The 25,586-nt window shown below is 32.9% G+C and overlaps 1 protein-coding gene across 1 annotated transcript; it reads right to left on the minus strand.

The window, feature by feature from the left end:
• Window positions 1-6,779: 6,779 nt before the first annotated feature.
• On the minus strand, window positions 6,780-11,419 carry LOC142522448 (SUPPRESSOR OF GAMMA RESPONSE 1-like). Its single transcript, XM_075625859.1, has 6 exons — window positions 11,205-11,419; window positions 9,722-9,863; window positions 8,837-9,023; window positions 8,276-8,763; window positions 7,199-7,783; window positions 6,780-7,113 (listed from the first exon to the last, which is right to left on the minus strand). The coding sequence occupies exons 1-6, from the start codon at window positions 11,210-11,212 to the stop codon at window positions 7,045-7,047; spliced, it is 1,479 nt and encodes a 492-aa protein (XP_075481974.1). The 5' UTR covers window positions 11,213-11,419; the 3' UTR covers window positions 6,780-7,044.
• Window positions 11,420-25,586: the final 14,167 nt, after the last annotated feature.

The following is a 25,586-nucleotide window of genomic DNA, read 5'->3' on the forward strand; positions in this document are numbered from 1 at the left end:
CTTCAGAGGGAGCCCGACGATCGTATTTTCATGGCGGTGCCTAGTGCCCGTCCCATGGGTCATGTGGGGCTGAAGACTGATCAGTCGACCAGAGGATAAAATTCTAGTCACTTTCGAGGATCAAACCTAAATGATAAATGATTGAAAGCTTTACGATTAAATGATTTTACGATTTACGATTTATTTATGTTTAAAAGTTATTTTAAATAAAAGTATGATTTTTAATGCTTGTGATTGTATATGTATTACTTGCTACTCATGTTTAGAACGTGCTGAGTCATTAGACTCACCAGGTTTGAATGTTGCAGGATTTGATGATATTGAGGGACGCGCTGACGCTTGAGTGGATCGAGTGTAGCATCACACTCCCGAGGGACATTTATTTTCGCATTAGCTTGATTGATAAAATATTTAAAAGATTATTGTTAATGATTTTATTATAGACATTTTATGCTTTATTTTATTGTTAGTGATCTTCTTAAAATCGACGTAGGATTTTTGATTAGCTGATGATTTAAGGTTTTTTTTATGCACTTGAGATTTCAAATGTTGAATTATTATGATTTAAGGAAATGTTAAGTTATTTTAAATTAGTAATTTTCGAGTTTATGATTTTAAAAAAAAAGTTGAGGATGTTTCAACTCTGATACGTCATCTTCCATTTTGTATATTTATACCAAATCTCTTGATATCTAGAAACTCAAAAATTTAACTAACTATGCATCCTCTACCAATTATAAATCCTAAGTTACTTTAAGTTATTTTATTTTTCAAAGATTAATTAATTGATTTACTTTACCTTAAGTAATCCTGATCGTATAACATAATTTCCCAAAATATATTCATATTGTCAAACCCAGTTTCGATGCAGAGTCATCCTATAGTATCCATGATTAGAAAACACCTTAATGACTAATACTTACTAAAATCTCATTCTTGTATATACCAAACTCATTGTCTTTAACACTATCATCAATATATATTTGTTTTCTTAAATCCCAAGCGTTCCATGTATTTAAACGATTCAAGTCTATTGAGTCGACATTTCATCTTATGATTTAATTATAAATCCCGATAACAACGAACACTTACGTGCAACCTCGGAAATCAAGATTATGTCGCACGACCTTATACTCACAAAAATCTTAACACTCTAGGGAAAAAACTTTTTTCCACATTCCAATATAATTTACTCTTAGTATCTTATAAATGCAAAACTTATCATTCTACTCTTTCCTCGATGCTTTATCTATGTTTTGCGACTTATTTTACGTAAGTTAGTTATCTATTTGTTATCCCAAAAATAATTAGAGTAATTTCCTTATCCTGGAAATGTCATTCCTTAATTTATTTTAGTCAAGATTATTCAAGGTCCTACATATCTCAATTTAAGTGTTTAGCATTCTTAAAATCCAAACTTAATATTCACAAGGTTAATCATTGACCCAAAAATAATTTTTATTGGAACTCGAAAATTGATCCAGGGAGCTTCAGTTCCATCTATTTCCGTAAATCTTATAGTCCACCGAACCTAGCATCCATAAAATAATAAATTATTTACCTAATAAAACTTACTTCATGATGCCAATATATATTTCCAATTTGTCCAAAAATAAATGTCCACTAGTAATACCTCTACTCTTAATCACCAATTAAAACTTAGATTCAAAATTTTATAATCCCCAAGAATAAATATTTTATAACCCTATAAGTTATTTCTTAATAATTCTCCAAATGTCTCATCTTATGAGGTTTAGCGACAAATTCAAAAATACAGATTTCTAGACCTTAGAATCGTAGCAATTGCAGTGTCGACCCAAAAATGAAATTCTTTCTCTTAACTTACTTCCTCAACTTTCGCAATTACCTCGTATAGTCTCCAAATAATATTTTTCTCAAATCTTGTAAACTGAAGCTTACGAGAATTATACGAACTCCGATATTCTTAGTTTTTATTCCTCGACTCCTTCATAATATTACTTCAATAGTTTTGCCTAATATCCTAATATACACGAATTATGTTTGCTGATTTTCTCCCTCAGTCATTTTCCCCCTCAATTATCTTACTTAAATTATGGAATCTACAATACAAAACTCCCAAACTTTCTGATACCATAGCAATCGTTGAACACAAAGTATTTGTATCTTACGATAAAATAATTAATATTGTCGATTAAATCTTATTTCCAATATTTATATCCTTTGTTCTTCACGTCATAAATTTATAAATAGAATCGTAATTTTCTATAATCTACTATGATACCCAAAAATTAATTCGACGAATCTTACTTTCTCATCAAAATTGCTAATACTCATATTTCTAGTTCCTTCTAGGACATTCTCATACTTACATATTTGTCTAATTTCCTCAATCGCAATTTCTTATGTAACCCTTATTTTGTAATTTCTTTCTGACTACATTCAAATAGACCTTTTTATTTTTCAATAAATTGCAACGTAAATCACAAAGTTCTCGGATTATTCGATTAATCCTAATTTATCGCATTTCTAGCTCCTCAAACTATCAAATTTAATGCAAACGGCTCCCATAGATTTCAAAATTGCTAAAATTACCTCATAATTCTCCTAAAATTTGCAATCAAGACCCAAAAATTCTCGAATTCTCCAATTTAGCCCCAAAATTTTCGCATTTCTGCCCTCCAAGTTTTTGGATTCATACACTTAACCCCTAATTTTCGAAAACTTGCAATTAAGTTCCTCAAATTTTTTTAAAATTATCATAAATCAGTCCCTAAGTTCATGATTTCTAAAAATTTAACCCACAAAATCAACTTCAAAATTTCTTGCTACACAATGTAGAATTCGAAACAATCATTCTTAAATCACCAAGTTCAATTCGTCTCAACTTAATCTTAGGTAGTGCAAAATTCGAGATACGCAAAACCAAATTATCCTCACGTCTCTCCTCTTCTCCATGTCCGGGAATAACACGTCTCGGAGACATAGTAGTTCACACCGTCTAAACCACGTAACCAACATGAACTTAATTTTAAAAAAAACATTCATCTAACCTCCTATATCGTGTATCATAAAAACATTTAAAGTTCAACATAAAAATTCTAAAGCAGTAAAAACTAACAGACTTGAGACGTGACTTCTTAAGCTTCTCGGAGTACTGACAGTAACACAACCCTTTCGGGATCCTTCGCTCTGATATTAACTGAAACGTTAACTACTTTTTAACTTTAAAATGCCACTAATTTTTTTTTTCTCTTCTTAATAAAATTTGAAACCTTTAATTAAAAACCACACAACTTTTCAAAAATCGTAATTCCATAAAAATTTCATAAATCGTCAACCACCAAAATCATACGTCAACATTTAAAAATAATCCAAAATTGAACTTCAAATAAAGCATAAATCTCTAAATAGAAAATCCTCAAAATATTTTCGTAAAACTTTTAAATGCTAAATAAGTGTGAAAAATAAATGTCTCTCGGGAGTGTACTGCCGGACCCGATCTATTCAAACGTCAGCGTCTACCTCTAAATCATCATCGCCTGCAACCATCCAAAACTAGTGAGTCTAATGATCTAATGACTCAGCACGTTCTAACCATACATAACAAATAATACATATACAGGCACATGTAGCTTTAAAATAAATCTTTTTAGTAAAATAAGCTAGCGTAAAATATTGTAATCATATATCATTAAATCATAAAGCTTTCCATCATTTACCGTTTTGGGTGAAGTTTGATCTTTGAAAGTGACTAGCTTTATCCTCTGGTCGACTGATCAGTCTTAGCTCACCATTGTGCATGGGGACGGACACTCTCTCTGGAGTCTTCTCCCGTAAACGGACTCCGTCTGGGACTTCTCCCTCACAATATTCCTAAAAATCATATATCATATATTTTTTGTCACAGTCAATTCACATATTTCAAAATATTTTTTCTTTTCTATTTAATCATAAAATATCGTTTCATCCACATTCGAAAAATAGCATTTTGACAATAAAAATTGCACAACTTTATCATAAATCATGAAATTCCATATTTTCATTATAAACATTTTAAAATATCATTTAGCATGTATTATGATTCTACATGGCACTGCCAAGCCTTTCGTACTAACCGGGACGCAAAATGACCATTTTACCCTTGGACCCAGAATTCCCGGTTTTGACTTTTTCTTATTTTTATTGACTTAAGCCTATCCCAAATCATCATATAAGCTTAAATTTTTCCTCTAGTATTTTTCTTAGATGTAAACCCGAGTCTTTAGATTTAATAACTTAAAGGCTAAACCATGATTTTTAACCCGAATAAATTCAAAACTTAATATTTTCTTCTCAAATTTTAAACATAAACTTTCATCACTAAACTTAACAAGACCTCTTAAAATACACACATAAACATTTCTTAGACGTAAAACTAAGTTCCTCAACTAATTTCCCAATTCGTTTTATAACTTAACCGTACGTCCCGATTTTAACCCGAATCGACACAAAACTTAATCAAACTTTACCAAACTTGAATCATAGCTTACTAACACCTTACTAACACTTTTTTATCCCAAATCAAGCCAATTAAAACCATTGAACAAGATTAGAACCATGCTGGAAAATTCTGCTCATTTTCGAAAACTCTAGCTTGCACAACCTTGAGTTCCTTCAAGCCTAGACCCTAACCATCATGTCCAGCCTTTAACCAACCATCCTAGGACCTAGAACGAACCCTAGAATAAATACTGGACCAAGCCCTACAGCCCACGCACGACCACAGCCTTCAACCTGTCAACCCTATCCTTACGCGACCCACACTTCAAGCTACAGCCCTAAGCCTTGCACCATCCTTCATCCAAGCCATCTAGGACCATGACTAGACCCTACTAGGACCCATGCACATGTCCCAACAGCAGCACATGGCCTGCTCTTTCCTAGCCTTCAAAACCGAACCCTAATTCTATCAACCAAATTTTCGTTCAACCATTGCCCTCACTTGTTCCAGCCCTGAGCGAAGCTTATATGGACCCTTAAACATGTTGAAAATCGTCCTCTTCCCATAGACCTACCATGGCAGCCCCTTTATGCATCATAATCATGAGTTTAGAAACACAAAAACTCAAATTTTGTTCATGTTATGCCATAAAACCGAAAATACACAAAGTGTATCATATTTTCCATGCAAACATGATTAAACACACATAATATGATTTGAATGGTGCAAAAAGAAGGTTTAGAAACGTGCATTTGTGTTTAAAATGCTTGAAATACAAATACCGTAGCGGTGGAAGATCGGTGACGAACGGATGACAATTTCTATTTTTTTCTACCCTTTTTTCTTGTCAAAACCCCACCAAAACCCACCTTGGGATGCAAGAGAGTCGAGTGATCATTGTTGGAAGGAAGAACAAGGAAGAAAAGCGAAGAACGGAGGAGAAAAAAATTGAGAGCTTCCTTGCCCAAGACTCTTTTTATGGCCGTACACTCTTTTCTTGCTTTTTGGTTACGTGAATCGTGTGTGTGCGTGTATTTAGTGGCATGACTTCATGGTAGTGCTAAATGTGGCACTAACTTCTCCCGATGAAAAAGAGTCAAAATTTTCCAAACCGAAGCAATATAAATAAGATTGCAATTTGATAACATTGTGACCAAAATCACAAAGTGATAATTATATAGGACTAAAAAATTGATTTACTCGTTTTTTAAGAAATGCAACTAAAATATTCATCATTGCAATTTTAGTCATCTATGTTATCAAATTTCAGTTTCAGTCCGTTATCTTTTCTATTTTATTTTTTGCAATTTTTGTCATTTTTTGATGTGACATCATTTTAGCTCTAATGTGGCACTAACATCTCCCAATGAAAAAGAGTTAAAATTGCAAAAAATCGAAAAATATGACTACGGTTGAAATTTGTTAACATAGTACCAAAATCACAAAGTGACAAATACATAGTACTAAAAATGTAATTTACTTTTATTTCTAGGAAATCCAACTGAAATATTCATTACAATATAAAATTGAAAGGAGGCTGATGTTTCAAAATTTAGGCAAAATTGCTTAAACTTTTTGTTCATGACTTCAATGAATCGAACATTAAATTCCATGACCCCTAAAAAATTCAGTGTCTTTATTTGATGAGTCTAGGGCCCAGGTTTCCCCTAGTCATTCGTTATGCTATTTGAGGATGGGACAACCTTAATAGCATGTAACAAGAGTAGTCCTCAGGTCCATGCAGTATTTCCCCTTTCTCCCAATTGAGTTATCTGTCTTTGTTTTCAGCTAAACATCACTCCACTCGTCCTGAAATAATGAGAGGAAAGTATATATGAGATAGTACGATGTTTGAATAATGTTTTTGGCTTTTAAGTATGATCTTAATTCCGAGTTGAAAAGATGTAGACAAGTGATTCATGTGTTCCAAATATGAGTTTGTGCATGTATCGAGCATAATTATATTAAAATACAAATTGCCCTAACACCCATTTTGTATTCGGATCAGATCAACGCGAGTGTCGAAAGGATGACATACAATCCTACCGAGGGTTGTAGAACATCAAGTCCCTTGTTTGAAAATTTTAGGTGAGGATATTTGAGGGTTTTTTCATTTTTGGTATGTATTTAGTTGCCTTGGTTTTATTCTTGTATTCACATAGGGTGGTGGCCATTTATTGGGGAGTGTGATTAAGAGAAAATTAGAGAAGAAATGTGAATAAAGTTGGATTTCAACAAGGATGAAATATTATTGTCAGATAAACATGAAAATATAGGGTTTACGATGATAAGCATATCGTGTGTTAATGGGGAAGGCAACGCAAAATATCAGATGAATATACACAACCAACTGCAGAAATGTCAATCCAGTTGATAGAGCACCCACAATGAGGACCACACCTGGTGCAACTGATGACCAGTTTCATGCAAAATAAGTTTAAATGATACCCCGAGAATTGTTCATGCAGCAGTTGCAACAGAACGAGACATCATTCACTACAAATACGTTCGTTTAGCAAGTCAAAAGCTTCACAAAAGGTGGTGAGCTACCATTTCTTTGATGACAGTGTTCAGTTCAAGTTCTAATTGATTGTCTTGCCTCCTCTTACGCTTCCGCCCCACGCAACATAACTGTCCTGTGATTCGAACTCCTGCACAAGTCTTCGAATTACAACATGAACTATGAAAGCGAGCTGCATTAAGGAAGAACTCTTGAGAAGACGGCGAAAAACTTACAAGTTGGCTCAACCGGAAATCAGGAGGTGTCTCAAGCTCTATGTTAGCAGGATCAGGAACCAAAAGTTGGCTCAACCGGAAATCAGGAGGTGTCTCAAGCTCTATGTTAGCAGGATCAGGAACCAAAAGTTGGCTCAACCGGAAATCAGGAGGTGTCTCAAGCTCTATGTTAGCAGGATCATGAACCAAAGGTTGGCTCAACGGGAAATCGGGAGGCCTGTCAAGCTCTATGTCAGCAGGATCAGGAACCAAAACTTGGCATGCCTCTAGATCCCTCTTCAAATGCTCAGGCCCTAGACGAGCATAATCAGAAAGACGGGGCTTGTTATTCGGTGCTTGGACATCTGCAATTTCATCCCTATCAGGGGATTGGCTTCGCAGAAGTTCGTCGCACAAAGATAGACCTTCTACCAGTTGCTGAGAACTAAGCAAAAACTGCGACTCATTTTCCCACCATTTGTCTTCAGCAGCTGCCTCATCATCCTCGTTCCCTAGTTGATCAGTTTGAATCTCCATATTATTGTGAATTTGATCACTGGAAGGCTCAGAAGTTTCCTCTTCTTCAAGCATGTGAGCCCCATATAACTATAACAAAACAGAAGTTGAAAATGAGAGAAAAGCACAGATGGACAAATAAATTAATAGACATGAGAGAGATCATCTCGACCAAGTTGTGCTCCAACCAACACAAATGAATTTATCATGTTTTTAGAGGTAAGATACAATGGGAGGAACGACTTGCCTGATTGTTTTATGAGGTAGTCTTCGTGGTACACTCATCAAAATGTGGAGTTTGAAAGTTGAATGATTTAGGATCTACAGCTTTCATTATAATGATAAGCCAAGCCATTCAATGTATTTAATAGGAAAAATCAACTGCTGACAGATAACATAGATTGAGGATGACAATGGAGAAAATATCCAAAAATTCAACTTGATTTCGAAGTATAGCATTTCCTAAAGGAAGATACATAATGGCATCTATATTGACAATACACCAAAGTAAACTCCCATGTTTCACCAAATAGCCAGTAATGCAAAAAAATAGTTATGGCCATGATAGAAAGTCAGACTTACCCGTGCTACATGAAGCGTAGACTCCTGTTCAGGCTCAAGGCTAGAGAGTCTACTTTCAGTACAAGGAGGTTCAGGAGTCACCAACTTGGGTGTAACAGGATCCACTTTAGTAATCATGGCTTCAATACCTTCGGAAATATCTTCTTCGATTTTCTCACTCTGCTTGCCTTGTGGCTGCTGGTAAAACACTTTCGAGATAACATACTCCCCCTCTCTTTCATCTTCCCCTGTCCCGAGGTGATATTGATGCATCACCCAATTCGTCTTCTCTGCCTTTCCACCTCGAACTGGGCTTATATACAGAACCATAATCTTCTTGCATCCTTTTTGTACGCCATCCAAGAAAACAGGCTTTGTGCGGCCAGTCTTATGCCAACGAACATCTCCTAGATCATCGCCATGTATTTTCCGACGCTTTCGTGTTCCAGTATTGTAAGCTTTGATCGCTAGGTGAAAAAAGTGTGAAACTCTTCCATCTTGTTTCACACCTATTTTGAATACTAAGACTAAGAGAAAAGAAAATCAAGAAACAGATGGAAGAACTATGGATTGTAGTGTTACCAGGTAAATTTTGAGGGTGTGTATAACAAATTCCATCATCTTCTTCGACAGTAGGAATAAATTCATCGATGAAAGGATGAGGTTTCATATTATGGACACCAACTTTAGCGAGTAAGTGCCACATTATTTCTTGATCAGATGGATCAAATTTTACACCACTAGGTAGTCCTGGCCACTGATGAGCAACCTACATAAGAAATGAATGATGACTCGGTCACTACTCTTACTCGTCCATTTTAATGGCTAATATAAAATTGCTATACATAGAAGGACCAAATATTTGAGCATTCCTGTTCTTTTATTGACATAGAAAGATGAATCACAAAATGTTATAAATGACAGTCAAATCTGAATAGTCTAAATTTCATTTAAAAACAATAGCGTTCATCTCCAGTGAAGTCCTGCAGCTAAACTTCATTTAAAACCGAACTTGCGCAAATCAGGAACTGTAAAGAACAGAGTCCAGAAAAGGTATATCCAACATGACTTATTCAACATCGGATTTTTTTTTGCGTAACAACACAACCTCTTAGCTATCACGCAATGAATATCAACAACAAAACTGGCCAGATTTTAAGAGTATAGTCAATCCATAAAACAATTAAGAATTTTAAGTATGATGTGACTACAAGTTTTTCAATTACTTTCTCGTTGAGTAGAGTCTACATGGGGAGGGAGAGGCTGGAGAGCCTTTATCCTCCATGAGAAAGCATACACAAGAATGGCACTCAAGTGATCTGTAAATGCGTTCATCCAGAAGAAGCCACATTATCAAACAAGAGATACATGTATTCCATCGCAAATCGTGTATTTCATGAAAATAATCCTAGAGACATTAGTATACAAATAAAGAGGAAAGACAGAATAGTGAGTTTCGAGTCCTACATCGCTATTGTCGATCGTAAATTGGCAGTTTGGGCAAGATTTTGTCGGATTGCTACTCCAGCTGACTTTTAGTGGATCACACTTACCGGATGCACTCCTAATTTTAGTGGCAATTCTGTTGGGGTCAACCAACCATGATGGCCTGCAAGATACGCAAAAGGTAAGAAATCGTGAACTTCTCCAAGAACCAGCATGAGCAAGAAGATGACTTCTACACATTGTATAGTTGATTTTATAACAAACAGCAAGAGCAAGATGTAAAACTTACCGAGACATCATTGAAAGAACACAATAATCTTAAACAGAGGATTCCATCACACTAATACAGTAATACAGTTTACTGGAAGACAGTCCCCCATTCCCTAATTGAATGCTCCTGTTTCTTTTTACAGAAATCTACAGATGATGCACCTCCATTCACTAATGTTAATTTTATTTCCAAGAGAGGTATTTATAAATTATTACCATGCCTGCTGACTCTTCCAACTTTTTCAGTTCTCATTTTAATCTTCATGCCAAATCAAATAGTACTTCCCTTTCAATTACCCAGAAAAAAAATTCCTCAATTAAATGTTGATAATTGAGCACCTGGAATTCCAAAAACCAGAAAGGAACCAATCCCCGTAGACTGGAAAAACACAGTCCTCCCGATCATTGCAATAACTCTAATCACTCGCAGATGCAAATAATGTAAGAAAAAAACAGTAGTCTGGCCATATTTTCGCAAACATTCAAATATTTTACCATTTACAGAATTCAAAATGTTTCCCTTTTCTATAAAAAAATGTTAGGCCATAAAATCTTCTAACTATTCTAAAATAAAAACAAAATAAAATATTTTCAGATAACAGTTTGTAGAGATTGTATTGGTACGAAACCCGTCGTGGACATAGTTACAATAATTCTCAGCAAAATTTAACTACAACATCATCAGTTCTTTAATTAAACTACACAAACGCATATCTCCACAATGCTGAAGACATGTAAATCTTACAGTCCACACTTTGAAAGTCCACCTTCCCTCGGGAAATAATCATACGATAACGAAAACGTAGGCATTTTGAATACTACAAAATCATCATTTATGTCAGAAAGAAATACAATAAATTTACCAACGATCAAAGCACTTCACCCCATCAAAACAAAACAAAACAACCAACCCAAAATGCGAAACAACTCCCTTTGTCACTAAATAAGAACCCAACGCAGTATTGACTTCAAGATTCAACTAACGTCAACAAAAATCGAAACTTCACGCAAACAGTTGGTCAAAAGAATTTCAACAACAAAAATGGTGAATTGAGCATAACGCAGCAAAAGGGAACCCACTGTAAGAATCGCGATGAAGACTTAACCACAAGATTCAAGCATAAACAAAGAAAATATGCCTATTATCGCATCTATCAAGCAATGATTCTACTTAAAAAAGTCTTCACTCAAATGTGGGCACATAAAAAACAGAAAAAGGGATCAAAGAGATTACCCAGCCATAGGAAGAGCTTTTTCCAATCCGCCCTTCGGCCTCCACCAGAGCAAAATGATTGATACGAAAGTGCAGTCTAGATTCTCAGAAAAATTGATTTTTTTGAGTTACTGTAGCGATTTATTTTGAAACTCGAAAGCGCGTTCAATGCTCTGTTTGGCTCCTGGAGAGGAACAGTAGAAATATAGTAAGGTATAAGGTGTGAAGTTGCTGCGCGATCTGATCCACCAAACGATTTCATTTAGTCTTTATATATCTCTATATGTATATATATTGGAGAGTTTTTGCCCAAAATAATAATTTTTCGTCAAAATATATTTCCAAAAAAAGAAACATATATCATAATATTGTTTGCATTGATTATATCAATTTATTTAGTTCAAATTTGAATTTAATTTATTTTTATATTAATTCAAGTATAATTTATGTATTATATGTCTTTTATATTTTTTATTCAAATTGAAACTAAACTTTATTGAAAAGATAAAATACATTAAAAATTTTGCATTTATTATGTCAATCAATTTAGTTTGTGATATAATTTTGTTATTATGATATATTTAATTTTTATTACAAACTGTATAAATAAATTTTAAATACAAATTATTGCAATGTTCAACATCAATCATCTATATATATATATATATGTGTGTGTGTGTGTGTATAAAACAGAGTTTTTGCAAAAATAATAATTTAGTCAAAATGTCATTTCTAAAAAAGAAAGATATATCATGAATATTGACATATGTGTAATGCAATAAATGATCACTTCAATTATTATTTGCATTGATTATATCAATTCATTTAATTCAATTTTGAATTTAATTAATTTTTATATTAATTCAAATGTAATTTATGTATTATATGTTTTTTTATTTTTTACTCAAATTGAAACTAAACTTTATTGAAAACGTAAACTATATTAAAATTGTTGCATTGATTATATCAATCAATTTAATTAAAAATTGTATAAATAAATTTAAAATACAAATGATTGTGATGTTCAATATCACTCATGAGGTAAATCATTCAAAAATATATTTTGTTATTTTAAGTAATTTCCTGCCCAAATTACTTACTAAAAAAGAAATACAATATTTGATTATTTTATTTAATTTTTCTAAAAATAAAATTGGTTGAGTGTTAAAAAGTTAATACTACAACAAGATTTTTCAATGGACATTAAATTACCATTTAATATCATAAATTTTTTTATCCCAAATGCATATTATTTCGAAATTACCTTAATTTGAAATAATTAATGCATTGTAGTTTTCTTCCAAAACTATATGTATATTGTATATCTTGAATTGTCTTCTTAAAATTCAAATAAGAGAGCACAAGAAAATTAAAAGAGATATATTCAAAAGAGTTTCAAATGGACATTAAATTACTCTCAATAAACATGTATATTACCCTCAATAATCAGAAATATTTAACGCTCAATGCATGCAATTAGAGATTTCCATAATTTGAAAGAGTTAATATATGGTATAATTATGTCAAAAACATCTAATGTATAATTTTTGTCCCATGGGATGTCTTATTTGAATTTTAAGTTATAAATAATGTAATATTGCATATTATATTAGAAACCAATTTTATTCTATTTATCTTACTAAATTTATCTACTCCAAAATTGAATTCTGAAATGACTCTTCTTTCAGCACCATATATGAGTTGAATTCTTTCAAGATGTAATGTTCGTTTAAATTTAGATTTGTTTGTTGTTATGAACTACATACATATGGAAACAACGAGACATTAAGTTTGAAATCTGTCTTTCATGATCGAGAAGTAAAAAATATTATTCTTCTATCTGTAAAAAATTTTAATTATTACGTATTACTAATGTGATAATTTTCTTCTATATTACAAAATTCACGGATACATGATAGTATAAAATGTCCCGCAATAGAAATGATTAAAGCAGTTATAAAGAAAGTACGCATCTTATTAGAAAACGCCTTATAAAATTTATTGACATTGTTTTGGAATACACATAGTAAATGTTAATAAAATAAATTTTTTGATTTATACATAATTTACTTATGATCACATGTTTCATTTTTTTTTTCGGAATAATAGGTTGTTGTGTATAAATTCGTCATTGGTATATTCTTATCTATTGTCAGTTCTCAAACACTTGATTTTATTTTCAGAATCCAGTTCAACCCCCATTTTGAAATCTTTGAAGATTTGGAAAACATCTGATTTCTTCTTGATTTGATACATCCAACATTTTCCAGAGAAATCATCAATGACGAGACAAAGTATATCGCTCATCCTAGGGACATATAATATGTGCTTGCCAAACATCTGAATTAATCAGCTCTAATATGCTTCTGCTTTTGGCATTTGAAGTATCAAACTTTAATATGTGTTGTTTGCTGGTAACACAATGCTCACAAAAGGGTAGTGAAAATTTTCTCAGAACGAAAGTTGCTTTTGGAACTCACAAAAGGGTAGTGACACTTTTGTAAGTTCCGACAGCAACTTTTGTTCTGAGAGAATTTTCGACCCTCGTTCTAATATATGTCCGAGCTTTCTATGCCATAACATTATTAATTTTTCTCCTAAACCAATTGATGCAACGACTAGTTTCGTCTCTTTGTTTGTTTCTCCCAAAAGTATATATAGATTTGCATCAAGTTTTTCCGTCTTCATAACCATAAACACACCCTTCACAATTTTCACGATCTCATTTTCGACAAGTTTTGCACCCGATATCATCCAATTGCCCCAAGGAAAAAGATTTTTTGTCAGTTCATTTACATGTCGTACCTCTTATATGGTGCGAATGGTACCATCAAACATTTTTATTTTGATAGTACTGACCCCAGCAATTTCCAAGCAATGATCAAATCATTCTCTCCGAGATGTCATGTGCCACTGTCGCCATGAATCCATAATCCATGTGTCACAAAATTTTTGTCTACCTTTTGCAATTAGTGCTGCTTCGCTGAATAATATTTCACTACCGAATAAAGTATTGGCACATTTCCTTGAGAACTCTTCTCGATACCCATACACTCTTTCTTGAAGTGTCCTTTACAACACATTTAATGCAGTAAATATTTTTCTTCTTACTTCTCGAATTTGATCGACCTCGCCTTTGGCTCCCAGTGGAGTCACAGTCAATAAATATTCATCTTATCATATGTAAAGCCTCTGCCTGCTTCGAAGTTGACAATCTATTTTCTTTAATCTTGGCTCGACTTTCTTTTCTGAGAACCACGGTTAAGACATCGTCGAATTTCGGATTTCTCATAAAAATCTTGTTGGTTAAGTTGATGATAAGGTGATCATATGAATCGGGTAAACTTTGAAGTAGAAGCTCCACACGTTCATTTTGCTCTATTTTATGCCCCATAGAATTGAGTTGGACAAATAAAGTATATAGTGCTTTGATATGGTCGGTCATCGATGAGCATTTCGCCAATCAAGAGTATAAAGCCTTCTCTTTAGGAAAATCTTGTTGTGTAGTGATTTGATCTCATACATCTTTGTCAGAGTATCCCAGATAAATTTTTCTGTTTTCATCTTAGAGATACTTGACAGTACTTTGTCTACCATAGGTAAGTATAAATTGACAACAATATTAACATTCATTTCATTCGACTTTCGTCGTCCGTCATTTTTATCGGTCTATCTCCAATAGCATCCAAGCAATTCTCTTTTCTTAAAGTTACTTATATCTTTATTTTTCACAGTATAAAATTGCTTCTTTTGAACTTTGTTATCTCGTACATGTCCGTCATTATGTCTACAACAATTTAATAGATTGAACAAAATAATCTCGCATTAATAAAAATATCAAAAAAATATTTTTTGATGTGGAAGATCAGTTTAGGCTGCAACCACAGAGCATATTCAGAGTTTTAAAAAATTTTAAACCAATGCTCTGATATCATTTGTTGGTCTCATGTACGGCAGTTTGAGATAATAATATGAAAATAAAATATAAAACTGGACATCGAGATTTACGTAAAAAACTCCTAAAAATTATTAGGGTAAAACTCACGGGAGATGAAAGAATTATACTATAATATTTTATGATGTACAACCACTCACTGTGTTTTTAAAGAGAACACACACTCTCTTAATATAGGAACAAAATACCTAACAAACATTATTGAACTACGAACTCAAAGAAGAAGATATACTCAAGAAATGAGTTGAATGAATTTTTGGGAGGATAAGAACTGAGGGAAGAGAACTCTATTTATAGAGCTCATCGACTGCCTCAACTTTTGATGACAAGCAAAATACCCCCAAAATCAACAACCCTATTCCTCATTAATTGCCGTCTGCAAACACTTTTCGAAAAACTTTGTGCTCTTAATTTCATCTTTCTTTCAAGTCTTATAATCAAATCATTTTCCATCTTTTTTATTCTAGTTTTTAGGAAATTTTATTGTACTTTAATATTTTGTGAGTTCTTTGTGTTTTGTAAACACATAATCATGGTAAAAGTTTATTTTTCAATTTCCAGTGTTATCCTAATCGTTTTTCTTTATTTCTGATGTGTTAGCTTAGGAGACTATAAACTATAATGTAATTTGGCTTTTGTATAGTTTGAATTTTTATAAGTGAGTTTTATCATTTTTCACTCAATTCGGTACATTTACAGTGACACACCAGCACTGGAAAAAATTTGTAGCTAACAAATATAAAATCATGTTTATAATAATTTGTCAATTAACAACAATTAAATGAGAAATTAAATGACTCAAGCATCGGATAGAATCAACTTTTTTTGGCAACGGAGAGAATCAACTTAAAGTTAACCCAAACCTCTACTTTTTTTATAGGCAAAAACTTGTGTGAGACTGTCTTATGAGTCATATTTTGTGAAGACGCATCTCTTATTTGGGTCATCCATGAAAAATATTACTTTTTATGCTAAGAATATTACTTTTAATTGTGAATATCAGTATGGTTGACCCGTCTCACAAGACCTACTTTTTTTATATATAAAAAATGGAAATATTTGAAAAATCCCGGTAGATTTTAGAGAATCTTATATATCCATTTATTCCTCAAAAAATTTATAAATTTAAAAATTCTATTTCAAAAATAAGATTTTTAAGTGTGTTAATGCTATTTATTTTTATATTTAATCATATATCGAAAAGCTAGGTTGACAGAGTCAAAATTGTCGGGCTACATCACACTTCTCGGTTTTCAAGTCTCCATTATAATGGAATTTTGGTATTTGTTAATTTAATTTTCAGATAAATACCCTTAGGTAAGATTTTTATGTGCACACACTATCTAGATTAGCACACTAATTTTTTTCCTAAAAGAATCCGAAACTTTGAAACATTCACATAAAATTTTCAGCAACATAATCCTACATTCAAACCTTCAATAATACTAAACAACATGACCTTAGATAGCAATTGGTCAACCATCCAGGCCAAAATCGTCCAACCCGGCGAGTCGACCGGTTTTACACCCGTAAACCATAACTGGACTCTCTTAGGGTGTTCTCGGTCCTGGTTCTGGGTCAAATCCGTTGACCCGAATAATCAGCCCGTTGACCACGGGCCAGTTCCGATTCGGGTCCAAGTTTGTCCCGGTCCTCGGCTAGGTCTGCTTATTATGTCAAATTTGTGGGACCTAGATTCCTCACTCGAATTGTACACAAAATTTATGAAATTAGGTTGAGTTGTTAGAATATAATATAGTCTTTCTAATTTGAGCTCATTTTAATTAAAATTTTCAGATAAATTTTTCTTTAATATATTTAATCTACCAGATTCAATGATTTTTATTGACTTTTGTATAGTTTAAAATCTAGAAGTATTAAATTTAAACTTTTATATACTCTATAAAAATTATTAATATTCAAAATGAAATTTCATGGAGTTTACAATATTTATTTGATATTCAAACTTGACATTTTGAAAATCTATAAAAGTTTATAGATATCCAAAATGTCAATAAATTTTTATTGAAATTTATGAAATTCTTTTGTACAAATCTTGAAATCTTAGGTATAACTACAAAAAATAAAAAGTTCTCTTCCACTCATGCTAAATATTTGAACAAATTTCTAATTGAAAAAATAAATACCCATAAGCGACGTGTATTCAATCTAAGAAATTTAATTATTTTTAGTCAATTAACCGTATGCAAGGTCGTACCTGACATTTTTTAGGCATGAGTCGAACATTAAAATTTATATCCCTCAAACAATACCATTCAATTTTTTTACTAATAACAATAAATTTAATTTATTAACGAGTTTTTTTAAAAAACAAAACATGTAGAATTTTCACTGAAAATAGCTCAAATAAAGTCATACAAAACAAAAAAGTTCAAACAAAATAATCTTTTAAGTGGGTATTTTATTTTTAAGCATGAGAAGGCAAAAACTTGTATGAGACGGTCTTCACGGCTCGTATTTTGTAAGATGAGTATCTTATGGGTCATTCATGAAAAAATATTTCTTTTAAAAATATTACTTTTCATGCTAAGAGTGTTATTTTTTATTGTGAATATCGATAAGATTGACCCGTCTCACAGATATAGATTCGTGAAACCGTCTCACAAGAGACGTACTCTTTTGAGAAAAAGCAAAACAGGAATCCAATTAAAAGTTCAACAAAATTTTGAGCATTTATAACAATAATTTCATTCTTTGCCCTCTTTAATTTAACCTAATCCAACCGTTCATGATAACAGGAAGATTTAATTTTTTCACCATTCAAGAATCAGTATTCTTGATCGTAATATCAAACTTTTTATTACATATATCCGAGAATCTGGAAGTTGTAGAAATTTCAAGGAACTAAGTCAAGACAAATGATTAATTAAGAAAGAAAGAAAGAAAAAAAAGACTATTCCCAGCAAGTCAATGTCTGATGCTTCCTTTAAACATGAAAAGATAACGGGAAAAAATCACAAAGAAAATTTTTCAATTGGATCAAACAGTATTTATTTTGTAAATTTTTGCAGTTGGATCAAAACTATTTTGTAAAATTATAAATCTAAAAACATGAGAAAATTACAAGGAGGATTTCCCTTTGAGCTCTGGGGTTAGGAGAAGAACTAGAACATCTTGATTGCAAGAGCAGGCGACAAATCCAGAAGGGCCTGAGGCGGCGATAGCCACTTGGGCCTGCACGATGTGTGCTTGGTGATCGGAGTGCAACATGAATGTCCGTGTCTGACTGTGAACGTGACACCGGAGTGCAACTCAATTTCAGGTTTTAGTTCACTACGTTTTCGATATTTGGTTTTGATACATTAATTTTTAATTTTCAACTATTTTGATCTAATTGCTGACTATGACATCGGAAAATTCTGGCATGACATGGACAAATGCTGATGTAATATTGAAAATGACTAACTTGTCAGATGTCATATCAGCAATTGGATCAAAACAGTTGAAAATTAAAATTTAATATACGAAAACCAAACTTTGACAAATTGATATATCAAAACCCAAAATTGGACAAGTCAGTGGACCTGAAAATTATTTTTAAAATTTTTGTTCTCATTTTCTTCATATTAATCAAATACTAGTATTAAAAAAATGTGTAAAATTAAAATTTTCATTTTTTTATTAATATATTTTCGTTTCGTTTTTTGGGAAAAAAACATAAATGATCAATTCATTTTGTTGAGCGATAAATGATAATTTTACCTCATAAAGTTATATCTTTCATATCTTCTCTTCACAATTTAATGGTCTGACATTTTTGGGGGAGAAAAGTATTTAATGAAAATTTTATTGTGGTGGGTCAAAATTAATAAATGGAAAAATGTTGCGGTCTTCAGGAAATAAAACACCACAATAATTAAAGAGGCCTATAGTGATGTGGTCCGAATACTAAATAGGTGTTAGTCAAATGTGATGGTGTAAGATTTTTGAAAAGGGAATTTTCGAGTCATAAGTTCGATCCAGACGAACAATGATTTAAGACAAAAACTTGTGTAAAACGATCTCACGGATCGTATTTTGTGAGATGGATATCTTATTTGGGTCATCCATGAAAAAATATTACTTTTTATGCTAAAACTATTATTTTTTTATTGTGAATATCGGTAGGGTTGACCCGTCTCACATATAAAGATTTGTGAGACCGTCTCACAAGAGACTTACTCATAATTTAAATCGAAATTTAGAAATCTCCTGTGTTTTATTCGGATGGAAGATACACATCATTTCAATTCAAATGTCAATATTATTATATTTTTCTAAATTAATGAAGGATAAATGTGAAATTCATATGGTATAAATTATATCTGTGATATCAAATACTTCAATACAATCATACACCATTATACAATTTTATCAATATTTATACCATAAACTTATAGTTTGCTAAAATTATTAGATATCAACATTTTTTAATATGAACATATTGTCATTATTTTTTTCTCAAAACATGAAACCTTTTAAATTTCACTAGCATGTTTTTTTTTTTTTTTTGAAAATTATATATTTGGTCTTGTAGATGGTATATTTTCTATTTTTGGTTATATCGACGGTCAATTCAAAATTATATATTTTCCTTTTAATTATTTATCATAAATTATCCAATAATATACGTAATTACCTACTTTTTTTTTTATTTTTTTACAAAAAAAATCTATCCATCCTTTCGTGTTACACATAATTATTTTTAAATAATTTATACATTTTAGAGGATCAATTCATATTGAATTAGTAAATCCCAATGATTGTATCACTTATATTTTTCACTCTTTAAAGACTAATAATACATTAGAGGATCAATTCATATTTAATTAGTAAAAGTTATCTATAATTTTTTTCTAAATTTTATTTTATTTTAATTTTTTAGTCATTATGTGCAAAATTTTAAATAATATTTTCCTCCATTAAAGCTAGGGGTGATATATTGTACAATACCATACCGTACCATATCGAAAAATACATATCATACACTACAAAAATAAATGCTTATGGTGACATTCATAAATGTCATCATATTCAATATTAGTGACATTTAAGTTTTAGTGACACCTCCAACAAATGTCATCTATTCCAATGTCGTCTTAAACTTACTGATATTTTTTAATGTCATTATAAGATGTTAATGACAACTTCATACGTGTTACTAATTATTCATATAATGACAATTTTAAATGTCAGGAAAACTTATGTTTAAATACATTTATAGATGCCTTGTTATTATAGTAATAATGACAAATTTATATGTCAGTTAAAATCATTTATAATGACAACTAAAAGTGTCGTGTATGTTATTTATAGTGACAATAACAACTGTGAGAATATTTGGGTTGGATAAATATAGGAGGAGGGAAAATTAGATAAAATAAATGTGAGAATAAAAAAACATATTAGATTAGTTATCCTGACATTTTTAATTGATGTCATTTTTTATATGGAGGGAGACAATTATTTTCCCTCCTCCAATATTTATCTAACCCAAATATTCTCACACTTCTTTATAGTGAAACTTTTTAGTTTTTTAACGATTTTTTACGATGTGGGAAAAGTAATTGTTTCCCTCCATATAAAAGATGACATCAATTAAAAATGTAATGATAACTAATCTAATATGTTTTTTTATTTATACATTATTAATTTTTTACAAGTGTCATTATTAAGTATTTGTAACAACATTTAATTAAAAGTGTCTACAAAAAAATGTCACAATAGCCATTTATTGTTGTAGTGATATATCATACCGAAAATTACGATATTAAATGTATTTACACCGATATCGTAACGAAAATTTCAGTATATCGAAATTTTGAAATACTGAGACTCGGTATACCGAAATTTTTTATATTTATAATTACCGAAATATTGCAGTATACAGATATTTCGGTATAATATCAGTATATACAGTTTTACACTGAAAAATAAATTATATTTTTAAAATTTTTAATTTATTATTTAAAAATATTATAAATTTTAATTTATATATATTATTTCAGGATTTTAGTATTTCAGTATGTACCAAAAATTTTAAATTTCATAGCATTACTGTACCGAATATTTTGTTATCGATACCATATCGTACTAAAAAATTCGTGTTAGGATCAAAAATAAATGGTGAATAAATTGACCTCAAAAAATAATCACCCCTTCTTCGTCACTGAAGGTTTGCACTAAAAAACTTTGATAATTACAAATAATTTGAAATCACCCACTTCATTAGAACTTAATAATGCCTAAATGAAACTCTTAGTAAAACTTCAATCTAAATACTTTGAGCAGTAAGACTTGTTACTTTCAATTACACATATTTCAAAGAGAAATTCTAAAAACAAATTTGATCCTCAAAATGATCATATAATGATATATCAGTATGTTCTAGCTATTTTAGTTTGACTTTCGAAAAGATTTTACATATAAGATCAATTTGCTTTTATAATCCAAAGATAAATGATGTAACTGTCTAACTTAGAGATTGTCCAACTGATCTATTTATAATTTTAATCTGCAACAGTAATCATTTCAAAATATATCCGTTTTCAAATGCAGATGTCGTTGTTGTCATGTCATCGTCTTTTCTGAAATATTCCGATAGTGCTCTGAAACCTGATATTCTGTTTAAAATTCAGTGGATGTTTGTACGTAAAGATTTATTCGATATTTCATATGAGCTCTGATCCTTAATCACTGATCATACTGATTCTTCACAGAATATATGGATTTTCCTTGTTAGTCAACTATATAGACTGTCAGTTGGGTTTCATCAGTCGACTTAGAATCAGTTTGTCTATTAGTATCCTTCTTATATTTTATCAGTCTAGCTTTGTAATCAGTTAGGCTTCTTAGTTATGTTTTCCTCATAAATTCAGTTTGGTTATGTTTTGTAATTATCTTTTGGACTAGCAACCTTATTCAATTACCAAAACTTAAAATGTTCCAATTTTTTTTCTCTTTTTGGTGTTTGACAAAATTATGCTTAAAAAAATGAATTCATTTATTCTCAACATCATATACAACTGAACTTCTAACTAACTAAATAGGTGATGTTCTTCTTGTGTTGTCTTTTAAACTGACTAGAGTGTTTGTCAGTAGGTTTCTTCTGCGCATCAATATATTTAGGCTGATTGGAACTAGTTGACACCGTAAAAACAAAGGCTAACTGAGAACTAACGTCGTCAATCTAGTCATTAAAATTTGCTTGAAATTCATCTGTTTTGGTGTAAATTTGAAAGTTATTATCTTGAATTTACCCACCAAGATGAGTAGCAATAGATGCCTGGGCCCATTTTTATATGCTTCGGTCGATTAAATATGTCGATAATATCTCTGGATAGACCTGACACTTCTTGAGTATTTTCTCTTTGAAACATTCTAAGGCTTCCTCAGTATTCATATTGCTTATTTTCATAACTGCTATAAAAGAAGAGAAGACAGTGAGACTTGAAATGATATGATCCAGAGTTGTTTCATCAAGTTCTGGATCCTCTTGCTCAGTCATAGTTATATCAACTACTTCTTGTATAATTTCTCGAACAAAAACAACTTCATCTGATTCCATCATAAACACATCCTCATAAGGGATGACTTCTATTTTAGACATCATTGCATCCGTTTTCTTGGTTAAAAGAGGTGTAGAAATTATTTCGCTCGATAACTGTTGGAATTTCTATGTTTTAGAGTTTGACAGACTGGTCAGTAACTGAACAGAAGACCTGAACTGAACCTGTAACTGACTGAAAGTATGCAACTGAGGCCTCAGTATTTTATCTAAACCCAGGACGCATGAGGCCCAGTATTCTATTTTATACCCCGGAGGCATGAGGTCCCGATATTTTATTTAAACCAATGAGGCCTGAGACCCCGATATTTTATCTAAACCCGGAGATATGAGACCCTGATATTCTATTTAAAACTCGGCATACATGAGGCCCTAATATTTTTTCTAAACCCGAGAGGCAGGAGGCCTCGATATTTTATCTAAACTCCAGCAGGCAAGAAGTCCTGATTACTTCCCTACATGTAGAAATTTTTAGCACTTTGTCCTGAATAAACATTGATCAACTAAAATAGCCCGGTTATTTTTCGAGATTTAGAATATTTTTTCAAGATTTAAGGAATTTTTTCATAATTTCAAGTTGTTTTTGAGCCCGGATTATTTAACAACAATTCAAATGAAGAAAATCGAGAAAATTGCAAGGTAAAGTTTCATTGATAAAGCCCAGAGGTCAGAAAAACTAAAAATAAAAAAAATATTACAAGCCTATTCTGCCCGAGCTGGACTTTTGAAGCCACCAATTTCTTTCTCTACATCCTCCTCACCATCTTTCGAGAGTGAATCAATGGCTCGATCGAAGTCAGAGAAACCTTTCCTATCTTCCGAAATAAGGTTAGCCTCCGCAAACTGCTCTTGGCATTTATCGAAGACGATACGAAAGAATGAGTAGGCCTTATCTTCTACGACTATCTTGAGCTCACCCGAACAGAGTACAGCAGCCCGCAATTCTTCCTCAGGACAATAGTGGGCAACCAGGGCGGACTCAGCTTCAGCAGCTCGGGCTTTTCAACATGGAGTTCATCGACAAAAGATTGAGCATGTGTCTCCGAAGTCGAGAGCTGGGCCCTTAGAGTTTCAGCTTGGAATTTGGCAGCCTCAGCTTCTATCGGGGCCAATCGAAGATCTCCATGAGCCACCTTCAGTTGCTAGTAATTTACCTCCGATGTAGTCCTCAGGCCGATCAATACCTCTTCATGAAGGCCTTGGGCTCGCTCTAGATCACCTTGTACTTGCCGATGAAGCTCATTAGCAACCCGAGCTTGGTTGGCCTCTTTCTTGGCCAGAGAATCAACCTTCTCATAGGCTGCTATAAACATTTGGACGCCCTGCACAGAATGATGGGTAAGAATAATTACAAACTATTAAAGAAGCAAAAGGAAGAGAGTTTGAGGAAGGAAACTTACTAAAAGAGTATGAGAAGTACCATCGAACAGTTTGCGGTTAGGAGAAAGACCTCGCAGATAAGTTTCCTCGGTCGGGGAAAATAAGCCCTTCACAAGCCTAACCCCAGCTTAAAAGACCCCATCTATGAAGAGATTACCCCGAGCTCCTTGGGGGCTGGGCTGGCAGGACTCCGTGAGAAGGTGGGCGGAGGATGAGGGAATAGAGTGAACTGCCCGATAAGAAATTTGGCCCCTCTCCTCCGCGTCGCTCAGCAGGACTAGCTCGGGGGTGGATGTATCCTTATGTTTGCTCTGGACTAGGGGAACATGGTCTACAGAATCCCTGGGAGAGCTAGGGCGCTCTATCCTTTCTGCTTCATGACCCCCACCCTGGTTCATCGATAGGTTGAACACCGGAGGCTTGAGTCTTAGCAGCAGCCGGGCTTCCAGAGCCGCTTGTTAGGCTGAAGCTCTCTCCTCCAAAGCCGCTTTCGTGTGGCCCTTTTCTTTTCTTCAGCCACTTTCTCAGTAGCGCGCTGCATGGAAAATGCAAAATGCTAAAAAAAGAAAATAAATGTGGGGAGGAAAGAAAGAAGTGTTAAGCAGAAAAAATGAAAAAAAGTCAAAGATAAGAAAGAAATACATAAATAAAAAAAGAATTACCAGGTTGAGCATCCTAGCCAGCTATTTCATCAATCACCTTGTCTATAGGGTCTTCTTCTTAGACACTCAACCCATAAGTCACTAAATTTTCTTCGGTTGTAAGAAGAGAAGATGAAAAATTTTTCCTCTCCACGAGCTCTTGGCTTCGAAGGTAAGGCTCCTCGAATTTGTAGGTTCGACCTTGCAAGAAGCCAGTCAAGCACTGAGGAGGGGAGAGTAGGGTGATATAGAAGAATCTACCTTTCCATCTCTTCAAAGAAGAAGAGATATTGTAACGCCCCAGATTCGACGACTGTTCTCACTGTATCAAGACGAGTCTTTCCAGCATGCTTATGTCCTCACTCACTCGCACCCTGGGAAACTTCCCAGGAGGTCACCCATCCCAAAATTGCCCCAAGTCAAGCACGCTTAAATTTGGAGTTCTTATGTGATGAGCTACCGAAAAGAAAATGCACCTTCGTGATACGAGTAGTACAAATCAAATCTTTTAAGCCCTTTTCAACTGTACAGTCCATTACATTGAACAGTCTCGGAATGCTTCTCATTTCGGTGTGGGATCGGTTCATTCATGTTCCCTCCACCTAGAAGCCTGCCAGGAGCCGCTCATTGTCCGTGCAATCTCATGGCACCGGCGATCACCCCCCGCCCTCTTCGGCCCCGGGCCTCACATGCCCACCAGCTTCCGCTTGGTTCGTCCCCGAACCACACCGTACTAAGAGAGGTCGGCTCTGATACCAACTGTAACGTCTCTCTCATTTTTAAAAGTGCGGAAATATTTTTTTTTATAAAGCCCACATTTTCCAAATATCATTTAAAATAATAGTCTTTATTTTACAATA

This window comes from Primulina tabacum, chromosome 13 (genome assembly GCF_025594145.1).
Source record: "Primulina tabacum isolate GXHZ01 chromosome 13, ASM2559414v2, whole genome shotgun sequence".
In the NCBI taxonomy this organism is placed as follows: domain Eukaryota; kingdom Viridiplantae; phylum Streptophyta; class Magnoliopsida; order Lamiales; family Gesneriaceae; genus Primulina; species Primulina tabacum.